This window comes from Lygodium microphyllum, chromosome 5 (assembly GCF_053477565.2).
Source record: "Lygodium microphyllum isolate KBCC chromosome 5, Lygodium_microphyllum_v1.1.10, whole genome shotgun sequence".
NCBI classification, from domain to species: Eukaryota; Viridiplantae; Streptophyta; class Polypodiopsida; order Schizaeales; family Lygodiaceae; genus Lygodium; species Lygodium microphyllum.
In genome coordinates this window covers 117,932,525-117,948,529 of record NC_141139.1, presented here as the reverse complement: position 1 = coordinate 117,948,529, position 16,005 = coordinate 117,932,525, and the positions used below count along the sequence as shown (strand labels likewise).

Below are 16,005 nucleotides of genomic sequence, written 5' to 3'. Positions count from 1 at the left end.
AGACCTCGCACCCTGAGGAGAAGTGATGGATCTACGTTGGAGCCTTCCTCTACCTCTACTTCATCACCCGCTTTTTCCACCGAGTCAATGTTTCTACACATTTATCAGGTGAAGGACCTTTCTTCAACTGTCTCGACTTCTAAGCAACCTTGCCTCTTTGATAGTGGTGCATTGAGTCCTATGATTCCCCAAGGAGATTTGTTGCAGGGTCTGCATCCATCAGAGGGTATTATCATTGCTAGTGACATTTCTTTGGTGCCTACCTTGTCTCTATTTTCTGACCATCCATCGAGCTCTATTTTTTAGGCCCTATCTATTCCACACTTGGGCTTCTCTCTTCTCTCAATTCCTAGCCTTTCTAGTCTCAAGACCTGTATTGTCTACACCGAGCTAGCCGTCTTTGTGAGGATTCTTCGACAAGAGCCACTTTTGTGACAAGTTGGCAAGAGAGAGGGCTATCTATGCTCCATTCCCCTTCCATTGTGTAGTTTCCAAGGTAGCTTTCTATAGCCGCACTCATTCCTAATTGTGTAGTGTTTATTCCACAGATTCCATCCCATCCCCCACCATCTCCTCCAATGGTTCCCTCGTACCTCCCATCCCTTTCAAAGGGGGCCGATATTGGTGATGTGGCTATGGATTTCCTGACCCATTGTGTTTCAAAGGGGGATTTCTAGGATCGTGAGGAGTTTCTTCAAGGTTTCCAATCTACTTTGGGCCTTTGTTTTATGCAGCTACCCCTTTTCTTCATCCTTGAGCCACCATTCCCTATTGTTTAACCCTTGGTCCCTAGTGTTTCTATGCAAATTTATGATACCTTCGATAGGTTCTCACTATTGTCTCATAGTTGGGTTAGTGGCTTGGCTCACCCATCCACAATTGGAGTTCTTTAGAGTGATCCATTCGAGACCTCTCCATTTCCATTTCCCTTTGGTGGCCTTCCATTTGATCGGTTGTTTATATGGAAAGGGGGTCTTGTTCCTTGGCTGACTTTCTTCATCAACGGACTGCATCGGCATTGGCACTCTTCTTGCCACCCTTGGATCTACATCTCCTTTGGCCTTCTGGCACATCCAGAAACTGAGAGGGGGGGTTCACAGTCATGTGCGTCTTGTGTGGTCCTCTCCTACTTGTGAGCCTCAATCTGAGTCAAATGAGGACATTAGGAGCTCTGACATTGTCTTTGTTTGCCATTTTACGTGTTTTAGACACTTTAGATGGAGAGCACATTAGTGCATTTTCTTTGTGTACTTTTGCCTATTTTTTAGGGGTTTGACCACATTTAGGGTTTTCCCTCTTTTTTACCTATTTATAGGCAACCTGTCCTCCTACTTTCATTATTCATCATTGATCCTTCATGATCAGCCAGCCCTTCTCATTCTCTTATCCCCCTACTACCATTTGACACCCACATTGACGCATAGAGCTGCGTGTTGGGGCTGACTGTTGTAGCCTTGTACCTTCATCAATTGCAATCACATTGTTCCTTCTCTCTCCTACATTCTCTCTTTGTCTCCTTCTCTCCATGTTCACTTTCCTCTTTCTGTTGCACACTCTCACAACATCCATGATGAGAACTTAAAAGTCCAATGTTTCAAAAAGCCTGCTGAAAATCCTAAACCTAGCTAGTGGCATCGAGGATACAAGGTCATAACTTCCACCAGCAGCCCTTCTTGAGGCTCTTTGAGAAACCTTTTCTTCTTTTTTTCTTTTTTTTTAAATTCAAACCACTGTTAGGCAAGGCATCCAATCCAACCACTGCACATGAATCAGCCCCAATGATAAACATTGTATCATGCATCTCCCCTCTGCCTACTGCTAGATCCCCATGGAACACCAGCCAAAGGAAGCACAAGATTGTCCTCGACCAGGAGGGCTCCATGAGGCTCTACTCTGCCTACTGTCAGCTACATATCATCCTGCATCAATATATGGCTGCCAATGTAAGAGAAAGGCTCAGTGAAGACTAAAGTCTGTGTGACTGAAGCAACAGGCAAGCTCCACTCCCTGGGTCCTAGTCCAACCTTTGAGAAACCTTAAAACAAACTCTACTTGAAAAAGTAATGCTCTAGTTTTTTTCCTTTTTAATGAACCAAAATAGACCCTCAAAGTTTCTCAAATGTAGACATAGTTCTACTTGATAGTCTATGCATGATCTCAAAATTTCAAGAGTCAGAAATATGACTTTCTTTCAAGCATGTGTTGTTGCAACAAGGGTAGCATGTAGAGGAAGGGTTGCACCTTATCATACTTCTTCAATATCTTTGCAAAAGCTACCATGTTCAATGAGCTGCATAATCAAATAAATGCAACCTTTTTTAATAAACCTGACCTAAGAGACAGAAAGTTCTGAAACATTTGACCAATTTGGCTGAAATTTTGCTATATTAAGAAATAGTCATTTGGTTTTTAATAAGTAATCCAAATCTAACCTCACAACCATTACCTCATACAGTAAAGTAAGGAAACCTTCTCATCCCAGATGGATCAACAGCCCAGTTCAGATTTGGAGTTTACTAGTTCGCATTCAATGGGTCCAAAGGATCATGAAGTTTGTTTCATTTTCTAACATTGTGGTATTAGCAGGAATAGCAACTCAAATAAAAGGAAAATAAAACACTAGTACCAGCTCGGGAGGCATTTGATTGATGTCTGATCTAGCAACACAGTTTTGTGCTGACCTATTGGCTATTATTGCTATTGACTTAATACGAAACTAGCTTATTGGATACACGCTGGCCCTGCAAACCCAAAATATTTCTTTAAGAGTAGCCAGTTCCTTTAAAAATGTACTTTATATATGGTCATGAAAACAAATCCTTCTCGTGCACTGGCTTTCAACACAATTTGTGTGTCATCCATGCTACGCAGGGAAATGGAACAGGAACAGAAATGGGAAAGGGAAAATAGAACATTTTGGATAGTAACTAGAGGTCAAAACTAAAGAAACATACTAGGAATGAGAAAATTTGGAGCTACAAGAAGTTTCTAGTGACTATGGTTTCCTTGCCTTAGATTGTTCATGTAAGACTTCATTGTTTTCCCACAAGTACTTTCCTGTGTACTTAGCACATTAGTATTCTTAATTCAGCAAAGTATAACATCGCACTCCATAGAACCTCTACAAGTCCCCTTTACTGGATCTGTGATAGTTCTCTGGCAAGATATTCCTGGTTACAAACTAAGGAATTTGCCGAATATGACATCATATTGTCCCTTTATAGGTTCCTTCATTATCCATATTGATGACTCCCCAAAATGGCCAGACGGACCAGAAATGGAAACCAATCGAGATCGTGGCATAAGTGAGCAGCACTCCTAATGCCCCCCCATTGAATCACTTCAGGGGCTAGTTTCATATTGAGCATTGACGAACCGCGGGTTCATGCCTGTCACACTGCTCATCCACCACCGCGCCCCCGCTACCCCCCCCATTCCTACCGCCCTGTCACCCCCCGAGGCACGCTGCGCCTCTTCCTCCCGCCAGGCACTCTTCTCCATCGCGCTGCCCCCTGCACTGCTCCCACTCTCTGCTGCCCCCCCCACCAGGCAATCTCCTTTGCGCTGCCCAAACCCCCCCCCCCCCCCCCTGCTACCTCCCCCGCGCTGTCCCCCACCTCCTCGACCCTGCGGCCCCCAGCCTGTAGGCCCCCCACCCGTGCGGCTCCAACCTTACACCTGTTATCCGTGGCATCCACTACCTCCTCCACTGCCAGAAAACAGCATCTCCCCCTCCTCACCAGCACCCCCCACCTACCACACGACCTCTCCTAGTCCGCTCGACCCCCCCCCCCCCCCCCCGGTAGTACAGCAGCTTGATGAGTAGGTCCTCAGAAACCTCTGGTCAGACGCTGGTGCATTCTGCGAGTGACCCCCAGTCAAACACCTTGCGCATCATCCTTTCTGAGGAACAGCTTAGTCGTCCATGCCACAGAGCTGGAACTCAAAGATACAACAATCTTTGGTCAAGTCATAGGACACTCCCCATCCAAGACCCACCTTCAGGATTGGCTTCACTCCACGCTACGCATTGGCATAGCGCAAATCGCGGAGTCAGTTCCCATCAGTCAAGGGATCTTCATGGTTCAACTCACCTCTACAGACGCAGCCCATGAGCTAGTAGATAGCTCACCTTATGCCTCCACGAAGGGGGTCATTTATATGGTTTCCTGGTATAGTGGCTTCACAGTGGAGAAGTTCGCACTCCACAATAGGTTATCAAACACCCGATCACCCTACTATTCCCCGAACTAGCAGTAGAGTATTGCTAGTTAGTGGACTTTGGACGGCTCTTCGACACAGTGATGCCTGCCCCCTCCGCAGATGCAGTGACAGCCACAGAAGTCCCAAAGGTACGGGTGGCTGTGAAAGATACAAAGAACATGCCAAAGTTTCTAGAGATTGAGGTAGGCAGACACTCCTACAGCAAGTTATTGTGACTAGGCAGCCAGGGCAATGCCTACAATGCCATGACCTTGGGCATCAAGCAACAGATTGTACGCGCAAAGCGGCTCCGCCGACAAGCCTGCACGTGGATGCTGACAATTTTACACAGGTCCAGCGATAATAGAGAGGGAGACGGTAGGGGGAGCCTCATAAAGCCCTCACACTCAGTCACAGCAGCAAAGAGCAGGAGGGCGCACGATGGACCCCCAACAGAGCACCCTGTAGCACCCCCCAACTCATCCCACCCAGTAGGATCACAGACCTCCACCTCCACCACCCACGGAGATGTCACAGGCTCCCCCACCAAAGATCCCACAGCCCCCACACCCACCCCCTCCTCAGGGATCTCCCCCAAACCCCATCCCACAGCCCCACCCCCTTCCAAGGCCACCCGCCCCCCCACACTCGACCTCCTACCTCCGATCACCCCACCATCCTACAATCTACCTCCTCCCCACCTTCTCCCCCGCCGATCAATCCCCCTAATCCTCACCCAATACATGTGACCCTCCCTCCCCCCCCCCCACCCATCCCCCCCCTTCCGACGGGGGATGATGAACCTCATACGCCTATATCTTCTCCTCACCAGCAGCCTAGCCCCCCCCCTCCCCACACAGCCACTAGCTCATCTACCCCAGCCACCCGCCACACTTTCCCCAGACAGGCGCAACTGCTCCCATAGGAGTTCTTTCGTAGTGTTCTGTGGTCCTACTTGAGAGTTGCGGAGCACGGAGAGTTTACACTACCTCTGGAGGTGGGGATCTTCGTGGTCCACAGGTCAAGGAGCAAAAATTTCCATTTACTACCACCACCGGATGGACCAAACTATGCCTTCTTCCATCAGACCTCTCATTCAAGAGACTGGATGATGACACAAATAAAGGAGGAGGTGAAGGGACAGGTTGCAGACCACATCTCCAAGTGGATGGGAGAAGAAGGACTAGCACTCTTTTCCCAGCAATGGCCAGGGTGCATGATGGAAATTAACTGGTAGGTTGGAGCCGAGGTCCCACATCTGAGCATTATTTTTCGAGCCCCTCCACAGTGGAGAGCACCGATGGACGTGATTGAGTGGCCCCTCGCATAGGGTGCCCGCTTCTACCAATGTAGAGAGTCACGCCTTTAAGCCTGGCTAATAGATGCCTTGGTTGTATCACCTGGAGCATCTATTACCCCCATGGTCCGCCTCGAGACCCACCATAGGGGAATGGAGTTCACCTTCCAGGCTTGCAAAAAAGCGCATTTACATGCCCCATAGCTCTTCTTCTTCATCAACAACTTCCACACCGAATAGATGCCTATTTGATTAGTCGCAGGATTCCCCATGAGTTTACATCTAGCATCCCCAAATGTGAGCGGCCTCCACTATAGTGGGGCGTGTGGTTCCAAGAAGTTGATTGTTCGGTAGAATTGCAACCTGCCCTTGCGGACGGATCGACATCTTACTTCTGTAGGAGCACAAGCTCACCCCTACCCAGGCCCAACGGGTAGGGAAGGTACTTCAAGGCAGCTCACACACCTACTCCTACGGAGATTAGGGCACGCACCAAATTCTGGATGGAGATTGTAGCAGGACTTCCAGAGGTGGACTCTTGGATTGTTGAAGGAGACTTCAACAACTTGGAAACCCTAGAGGAACCAGCATGACAGAGGCAAAGACTACCAAGGTTTGGCACATGATGCCTAGCAGGACCTAGCTTTTCACAGGAGGGAGAGGTCTTGGACTTCTCTCGGGGATACAAGTAGCTAGGCAGAGCTCTTCTAGAACGACTGGACCGGTTTTATGTGGGAGAGTGGAGATGCTCTCGCGGAGGCCAAGTAGGGCAGTTGGCTAGCACCACCTTGTCTAACCACTGCCCAATTCTCCTTACACTTGATGCTCCAGCTTCAGCCCTCAACACGCGATCCTATTAGATCCCTCACTCGATCTACAGGAGGGAGGAGGTGAGGAGGCAGATTGAGCAGCTCTGGACTAGGAAGTGAGATAGGAGGGACCGGATCAGAGAGGAGGTTGCAGAGGTCTTAGCAGAGTCAAGCAGGATCTGCAAGGAGGCATCCCTATAGGCTAGGCACCAAAGCTGGGAGGAGGAGAGAGCACTCTGGCGAGACCTAGCTGCCACACAGACTTCTTGAGGAGACAAGGGATCCCACTCTCCACATGCAAGAGGTGCGTGCATGGGCAACCCCTGCCGGTCTTGAGGATAGGCACTCGGAATTCTCCTTCCGTACCTCAACAGCCTTTTGGGCACGAAAGGGGGACACGATGTGTAGGGGGTTTTTTCAAGTGCACTACCCTCGCACCTCAGGAGATTAGATTCGCAGTCTCCGTGATCAGTATGGGAGGATTCATTCTAGCCTAGATGAGGTCATGGATATTGCTAGTGACTACTACAGACACCTTTTCTAGTAGGAGGCAGGCTCGACTAGGGACAACATTGTAGACAACAAATCTAGAATTGCATTTTGTCCCTCGTCACAGAGGAGATGGATAATAAAAACTGAAGTGGAGAGAGTCCGTGAGATAAATTAGATGAGAAGTCAGGTGCTCCATGTCTTCTTCTCCTCCATTATTCTTCTCTATTTCTCCAAGAGTCAACTACCACAAGTGGTATCCTCAAAAGATAGATACCCCAAACTTAAGGACACTTTACATATGCTTCTATTTTAGATACATACATCCATAGGATATGACTTAGGATGTGTCATATTTATCAACACTCCCCCTCAAGCTCAGAATGAGCTTGCACACATAAGACTCCAAGTGCACTCCTAAAGTACTCAAACTTATCTTTACCTAATGCTTTGGTAAAGATATCAGCAACTTGGTCATTTGTTTTCACATGGACCAAGTCAATCTCCCATCAATGACTTTTTCTCTAATGAAGTAATAGTGCACTTCTATGTGTTTTTTCCTTGCATGGTAGACTGGGTTCTTTGCCAACATAATGCTGCTAACATTGTCACAATACATAATGACTCCACCATCAATCTCTATCCCCATGTCATATAAAATCAATCTCAGCCATGCCTGCTCACATGCTGCTAATGCAATGCCTCTATAGTCTGCTTTAGTACTTGATAGAGCAACTGTAGGTTGCTTTTTACTGCTCCAACTTACCATGTCTGATCCAAATGAGAATGCATAGAGACTAGTAGATCTTCTCTCCATAGAGCTACCTGCCCAATCTGCATCTGAGTATCCAAACAATGTAGGCTTGATTTCTTTTTCATAAAACAAGCCAAATCCAGCTGTCTTCTTCACATATCTAAGAACTCTTCTCACTATATCCATATGTGATTTGCATGGTTTCTGCATAAACTGACTTATCAATCCAACAGCATAACTCAAATCTGGTCTTGTAATGGTCAAGTAGATAAGACTACCAACCATCTTTCTAAACATAGTGACATCCTCAACATAAGATCCATCATCCATCAACTTAACATTTTGATCCAATGGTGTATCAACTAGTTTGCATCCTGTCATGCCATATTTTTCCAACATCTCCAATGCATATTGCCTTTGTATCAGCCATATACCATGAGGTGTGTCAATAACCTCAATACCCAAGAAGTATCTCAACAAACCAAGGTCTTTTATATCAAACTCTTTATGTAACCCATGCTTGACTTCAGTAATCTCCTTCTCAAGTGTACCTGTAATAATGAGATCATCAACATAGATGACCACAACAACCATACCATCTTCTGTATGCCTCACATAAAGTGAATAATCAGCTTTACTCTACTGAAATCCCATACTGCATAAGAATTTGTTGATTCTATCACACCATACTTTTGGTGCTTGTTTCAGTCCACATAAAGCCTTCTTCAACCTGCATACATAATAAGGGTATTTTGGATCCACATAGCCCTCTGGTTGATCCATGTACACTTCCTCTTTTAAGTTGCCATTCAAAAATGCATTTTTCACATCCATTTGATAAAGCTTCCAACCATAGATAGAAGCCAAAGCAATTACCGATCTCACTGTCGTCATTTTAGCTACTGAACTAAATGTTTCTTCATAGTCCAAACCATAAGTTTGTGCATATCCTTTTGCAACCAGCCTTGCTTTATACCTCTCAAGAGAACCATTCGACTTACATTTGACCTTATAAACCCATTTACATCCAATGGATTTCTTGCCATAAGGTAATTTCACCAAATCCCAAGTCTTGTTTCTCCTTAGTGCATCCATCTCTTCATCCATTGCTTGTCTCCACTCTTTGCTCTCTACTGCTTCTTCAAAGCAAGTAGGCTCCACATGTTGTACATAAGAAACCATGTATCCATAATGCATCTTCATGAACCCATTATAAGTCAATCTATCAACTGGATACCTTACCCTTTCTGACCTTCTCAATTGAGGTGCACTACCATGTGTCTCATCTGATCTAGCATGTGGTGGCACATACTTTCCTGCACTTCTAGTGCCAGGTGTTTTAACATGCAGAATGCCATACTCGTCATCTATAGATTCATCTTCTGAACTTTCAGCCATAGGTCTCTTTCCTTTTGCAACTTCTACACTCCTTTGTACATTTCTCAATCTATCACTCCATGGACTGTAGCTGCCACTACTTTCCACATTCTCTTGAGGTCCTAAAGCATCTTCCACATGCTGATTTTCAGCCTTCTTGTTTGCTGAAATTTTCCTTCCATAGCCATCATCATCATTGCTTTCATAGGAATCAGCATCCACTGCAATTTTGGGCTTGTACCATGATTCATATTCACTGAATCTGACATTCCTGCTTATGTATACTTCCTTACTCACTGGATTATAGCATTTGTATCCCTTCTTCTCATTAGGATATCCAAGGAAAATGCATTTTGCAGCCTTAGGTTCCATCTTCTTTCTCAAATCATCCGGAACATGAACATAACAAACACATCCAAAGACTCTAAGGTATGCAACAGTGGGTGTCCTACCATACATTCTCTCATATGGTGACATATTATGAGTCAAGGCTGTAGGTGTTCTATTCATAATGTGAACTACAGTATGCACTACTTCTGCCCAATATGACAATGGCATGTTCATTTGGTTCATCATTGCCCTTGCAACCTCTGCAATAATCCGATTCTTCCTTTCAGCCACACCATTTTGCTAAGGTATGTACCTGCATGTCAATTGCCTTTTGATACCATGATCTCTCAAGAAGTCACAAAACTCATATGACATGTACTCTCCACCATTATCTGACCTCAAACATTTTATGTAGCATCCGAATTTCTTTTCAGCCATAGATTTAAATTCCAAAACTTTTCAAATGCTTCACTTTTATGCTGCATAAAGTACACCCAAGTCATTCTACTAAAATCATCAATGAAAGTGATATAGAATCTACATTTTCCACTCATGGAAACATTTTGACATGGGTCCCAAATATCTAAGTGTATTATTTCCAAAGGATAGCTGCTTATTCTCCCCCTCTTTGGAAATGGCAATCTAGACTGCTTGCCAAATTGACAAGCCTCACATACATGATCAAAATTCACATATCCAAAATGCGGTAAACCACGGACTATCTGTTTCAATTGCATTTTCTTCAATCTTTGCAAATTAACATGACCAATCCTTCTATGCCATAATTCCACATCCTTATCTTGCCCATGTCCTCTCTCAACATACATAGAGTTTTGAATCACTGGAGTACCTGCATCCAAAGCAAACAATCTCCCTTTCTTTCTACCATGAGCAATCACCCTATCAGTTCTTCCATTATGAAACCCTTCAATGAAACATCCAAACTTATTGAATCTCACCTGCAATCCTTGATCTGTCATTTGGCCAACCGATGCTAAGTTCTTAGTTATTGTGGGTACATAAAGTACATCACCAAGCTTGTTCTCAATCCCATCTTTAGTAACAAGTGGCACACTACCAATATGAGTAATTTTGTGTAAAGTATCATCACCAGTGGCAACATATTCATCATTCTGCATTTACTCCTTGCTATCAAACCACTCAGCATGATGAGTCATGTGGTTTGTAGCTCCTGAATCCAAAAACTAGTCATTCTCACGAAGAGGGTGAGTCATACTCCCAAGCACATGCTCCATAGCAAATAGGTGACCTCTAGGCGATCCACCTCTAGGTCCATAACCTGTACTACCATAAGTGCCTGCATAGTGGTCATATTGGGTCCTTCCATGACCCCTAGACATAGCATTCTGTTTCTGATAACAATCCCTCTCAAAGTGACCAAACTCCCCACAATAATGACAAGTGCCATCTCTTTGTAAAGAAGGACTAGACCATCCTCTACCTCTAGGGAAAGATCTCCCCCTACCTCTAGGCATGAAATCACCACGACCAAAGTTACTTCTTCCACGAGCAAAACCATAATTACTACGACCCAATGAAGAGCCTCTAGCTCTAGATGAGCTGCCACGACCTCTTTGGTAATACAAAGCACTGTCTCCACCTACATTTTTGCCACTGCTAGATACATTCAATCCCAACTTGATTTCTTATGTAAGTAGCAATCCAATAAGCTCCTCAAAGTCAGGCATAGAGCCTCCTCTAATGAAATAGAGGTATCCAACGATTTGAAAGCTGGTCTAAGTCCATTTAGTGTCACTGACACTAAATCATCATCATCAACAAGTGCATTAATGGATGCAAGGTCTTCTGCAATTTGCTTGATTTCTGCCACATAGTCACTGATACTGCGATTGCCTCTCCATGCACCATGTAATCTCTGCCTAAGTTGTATCTTACGAGCCTCTGTACATGTTCCATACATTTTTTCTATACTTTCCCATACCTCCTTACAAGTACTTGCCTTTTTTATATGAGGAATCAATGTTTCTGAAATACATATGGAGATCCAATGCAAAACTTTCATGTTCTTCCCTGTCCAATCCTTGTACGCTTTCTTTTGCTCTTCAGTTGGATGTTCAGAAACTTCTGGACATTCATCATCACCTGTTATAAGGTCCCATACACCTCTACCCATCAAAAAATTCTCCATCTTTTAAGATCAAACACTATAGTTGTCTTTGGTCAATTTTTCTCCCACGATCTGAGTGATTTGTGCCGTGTCAGACATTATGACTGTTGCAAATTCAAAAAAAAAAACAATACAAACTATCCAGAAATGGTATTTAGCAGTATGTCCCAATCCGGAACATCATGGTCCAATATGTGTCCAAAATCTGTCATATGCATCCATCCATGATGCCAACATGTCATACATTCAGTTCCCAACAAGAAACATCCAATTCGGATCCCAAACGTTGTCTGTATGACCCAAAATGCATCATGGCATCACCAATGACAGCAGTCCCAGAGACTCAAGAAGGGCAGCATTCTCTCTGCTTGCAGCTATTCTGGCTCATTGCAGGAAGGCCAGAAATACTTCTGAACCCAACAACAGCGCATCTTTGTTGTCTGCTTAGATATGCCTCTTATACAACTGGTTACAACTTGCCAAACACAATCAAGCTTAAACTCTTATTCATCTTCTTCATTTGTCTCTTCATAAAAGGTGCATTTTACTCTGTGTTGGCCAGACCTTGTCCCTGCATCTTGAGGCTAGTCGGAGAAGAACAGGCCAACTTAACGGCATGGCCAAAGCCCAATTGATGGTATACATGAGAAGTGCCTGCAAAGCTTGCAGCTGCCCATGGCTGCTGGGGATGGTGTAGGCTTCCGGAGTGTTTGGGAGTACAGTACTGCAGGAATTTTAGAAACTATATTTTTTACATCCCGTACAAGGCAGTGTACAGTAGTTGTACTATATATATAATAAGGATACTCTCCTTGGATGGGACAAAACCGACATACTGGAGAAAAGACCAGGCTTTTACACAAAGAGTACAGTGACTAATAAGAGGATCCAGATACTGGAATCAAAACAAGAGACCTGTGAGCCAGCACTGGGCAATTCACTTGACCTGGGTGAAGAAACGCTGGGAGAAGTAGCAGCTGCCATTGGAGCTTGTGATCTTGGACTGGACCATCACTGTTAGTTCACTCAGCATGTGTCGCTTTATATGACAGCTTTGTCTGAGACATAACCACCTAACTTTGAGGAGTTGGTATCAGCCCTGTCTCGAAGGGGAATAACTCACCTGTTTCCGATCAGGAAGCAGTGCTTAAGCCTGCCCTTGTCGGGTCTGACATAATTGGACGAGCTAGGACTGGAACAGGAAAAACACTTGCCTTTGGTATTCCTATTATTCAACGGCTCTTGGAACAGAATGGAGAGAACATGTCATCCCGACACATGCGTTATCCACGAGCATTGGTGCTTGCACCTACCAGAGAATTGGCTATGCAAGTTGAGAAGAACAAGGGGGAGTGTGTCTTCAGTTCAGAGCATGTGCTTGTATGTCCTCGATGAAGCGTGCCTTAAAGTAGCAGTATCAGCTGCTTACTCTCAAATCTGATGTCTGTGTCATGTGCACACCACCATACGTTGCTAGAAGAAGAAGTGGATGAAGAGATGATGATTTCTGTGGTTGCATCAAAGCATGGACATATTGCTACTGATGAAACTCTCTATGGTGCTGTTGAGGGATGAGCTTGGCTCTGATACCATAATAAAAACTGAAGTGGAGGGAGTCCGTGAGATAAATCAGATGAGAATTCAGGAGCTCCATGTCTTCTTCTCCTCCATTATTCTTCTCTATTTCTCCAAGAGTCAACTACCACAAGTGGTATCCTCAAAGGATAGATACCCCAAACTTAAGGACACTTTACATATGCTTCTATTTTAGATACATACATCCATAGGATATGACTTAGGATATGTCATATTTATCAACAATGGGTCACTCCCTCCTAGACCCCTTCACAAAGGAGGAATTAACGCAGGCTTTCCATGCACAAGAAGGGAAGAAATGCCCGGGAGAGGATGGTCTTTTGAAGGCCTTCTTCACTACCTACTAGGAGGTGGTGAAGGACCCCCTACTGTTAGCCTTTCAGGAGATTTTCAGATCAGGACGGATGCCCGGGAGTCTATCGGCAAGTCTTATCAGCCTCCTCCCCAAAGGGGGAGATCGGTTGGAGCTATCCCAGTGGAGACCGATCACCTTGTTGTCACTGGCCTATAAGGCACCGGCCAAGATGATCGGTAGGCGACTCCGGCCCATACTTCTAGACATCATTCATGACACACTAACAGGTTTTGTCCAAGATAGGAGCATCCTAGACAATAATTTCACCTTCTTCCACGCAACCAAGTGGGCCCAGCATAGCGGCCAAGGGTTGGCTGTACTACTCCTGGACTTCGAGAAGACCTATGATAGGGTTCACTGGGACTTCTTAGAGGGCTTCAAGCCAAGGTTGGGTTTCCCCCAGGCATGGATTTGCGGGGTTTCTGCACTCTACAAATCAGCCACTAGTAGGGTTCTCATAGGTGGCAGGAGGAGGGAGGAGTTTCGGATGGAGAGATCTACCCAGCAAGGCTGTCCTCTTGCCCCATATCTGTTCCTACTCTTTGCAGAGGCGATGTCCTACTTCCTTGAATCACGTGTGAGCGGGCTACGTGGCCTTCAACTTTCAATGAGGAAGGAGATGGAGCTGCTTGATTCAGAGTATGCCGATGATACTGCCCTTTATATAGATGATGATGTGTTGATATTGGAGAGTGTGACTAGCTCTGGAGGTGCTTTGCACTAAAGCGGGAGTGAAAATCAACTAGCAAAACTCGGTTGGTTTTCTTACAAACCCGGACGCTAGTACAGAGTGGAGCATCCACTTGGGGTTCAGATGGGTGTGCAGGGGACAGACCGTCCGATACCTAGGGTTCCAGGTGGGACTCGGCATCACTCCTGCCCAACAGTTTCTTGCAGTTCTTGACTCTATCAAGCGGAAGCTGACCTATTGGAGTACTGTCTGCCTCTCCTTAGTGGGACGAGCCCTAGTGGTCAACCAGGTCCTCCTAGTGACGGCCTGGTACATTGCCTCATGCTGGTGCTTCTCCTTGTCCTGTGTGGTCCTTGAAAGAGGACAATAGGATGAGGAGATCGTTGTCCTTCCTTGGAGGAGGATTCATGTGGTTGGTTTCTAGGGGAAGACCTGGCATCTAGACCCTTATGGAGGAGTTCCGGGAGTGGCGCCTCTAAATATGGGAGAGCAGGCCACTTGATGAGCTAGTGTGGAACCCTAGAGAGTGGTTATGGCCACCACTACGGTCACCAAGAAGCCACTAAGGTTCTTGGAGTACACAACCAAGATTGGTAAACATGTACTGATGCAAGAGGACATGCATTGGGTGCCTTCGCGTAGCAGATACTTGGTGGCGGAGCATAGCATCATGGATGCCTTCCGTCAGACTTTGTGGCGCCACCTATGGGAGAGCTAGAGGTGGAGGAGGGTGTATTTCCTATGGCTTTTGGCTTTTGGAGATATTGGGCGGAGCATAGCATCACGGATGCCTTCCGTCAGACTTTGTGGCGCCGCCTATGGGAGAGCTAGAGACGGAGGAGGGTGTCATATTTCCTAGAGGCGGAGGAGGGTATCATATTTCCTATGGCTTTTGGCACATGGAGGTTTGGCAGTTGGGAGTTGGCTCACTCAAATGCAACAAGATGGAGGGTGTAAACATTGCCTGTAGCAACTCTTGAAAACTCTAAAGCACTACCTTTGGTCTTGCGAGGTGGCACAGCTTGTGTGGAGAGGAGCCCGCCGCATTCTCCACCATGTGGCACCCGGCCTTGGATGTATCTCGTGGGGGACTTTTTGCCGGCAGGCAATCAGCTAGGGCCATCACCTTTTGTATAAGGCCGGGATGCAAGACACGATTTTCATCATTGAGGCTGGGTCTTGCGTAGTGGTCGGCTTGGCGGATTTACCCAGCCGCCAAGTATTGGAGCCCACAGCAGACGGCTCAAAGGTATGGAAGATTGTAGGGAGTCTTACTGGATGGCACATCTGGAAGGCACACTTTCAGGAGGTTTTTAGCGGGGAGTGCCTTTCAGCACAGGCGACTTTGGCAGAGCTTTGAACTTCCATCATCCACTCCCTCCACGGCCGGTGGGACCAGGTGCAGGGCAAGTCTCAATCTTGTCAGGAGCTCCGTTTTCACTTTTTGCGCACCTAGGGTAGCCACGACCTATTCTTCATGATGCAAGCAGGCAGCCCCAGATGGCGATATACCCCCCCTCCATGGCTTCTAGCCCCCTTACCCCCCCCCCCCCCCCCCCCAGACCGCCTTGAGAGGCTTGTATACATTATGTATTTGTGACTTGCATCAGCTCCAACTAGTCTGTTAAGCATGAGCACTCCGTTGTAATCAGCCTTTTGAGTAATATAGTTAGCCACGTTTTACTTGCCAAAAAAAAAGGGAAGAGTGACCTAAGTAGATTTCTATAGCACTCAAATATTTCATTAAACAAAAATGCTTCCCTTGTCCCACTTTTTAGCCTAGTGTATATGTCCTCCATAATAACCAGGAAATAGATTAGCCTAATAGACACAATAAGAAAGAGTTTCCAAGAACTTATGGAAGCCATCAAAACATTCAATAATAATGTTGAGGAGGTGGAAAGAAGCACCTCAATGGGGCAATGTATTCAAATAATGGAGGAAACCATTCAAGG

General features: G+C 45.7%; 1 protein-coding gene across 5 annotated transcripts in view; it reads right to left on the bottom strand.

Annotated features, from left to right (window-relative positions):
- Positions 1-16,005, bottom strand: part of LOC148036327 (phosphate transporter PHO1-3-like) — a 257,590-nt gene that overhangs the window by 140,762 nt on the left and 100,823 nt on the right. For all 5 annotated transcript variants that reach the window (XM_087678328.1, XM_087678327.1, XM_087678325.1 and 2 more), the window contains one exon: positions 2,242-2,290. In XM_087678328.1, coding sequence (XP_087534454.1) covers positions 2,242-2,290 — 49 coding nt within the window. The remainder of the gene's footprint in view (positions 1-2,241; positions 2,291-16,005) is intronic.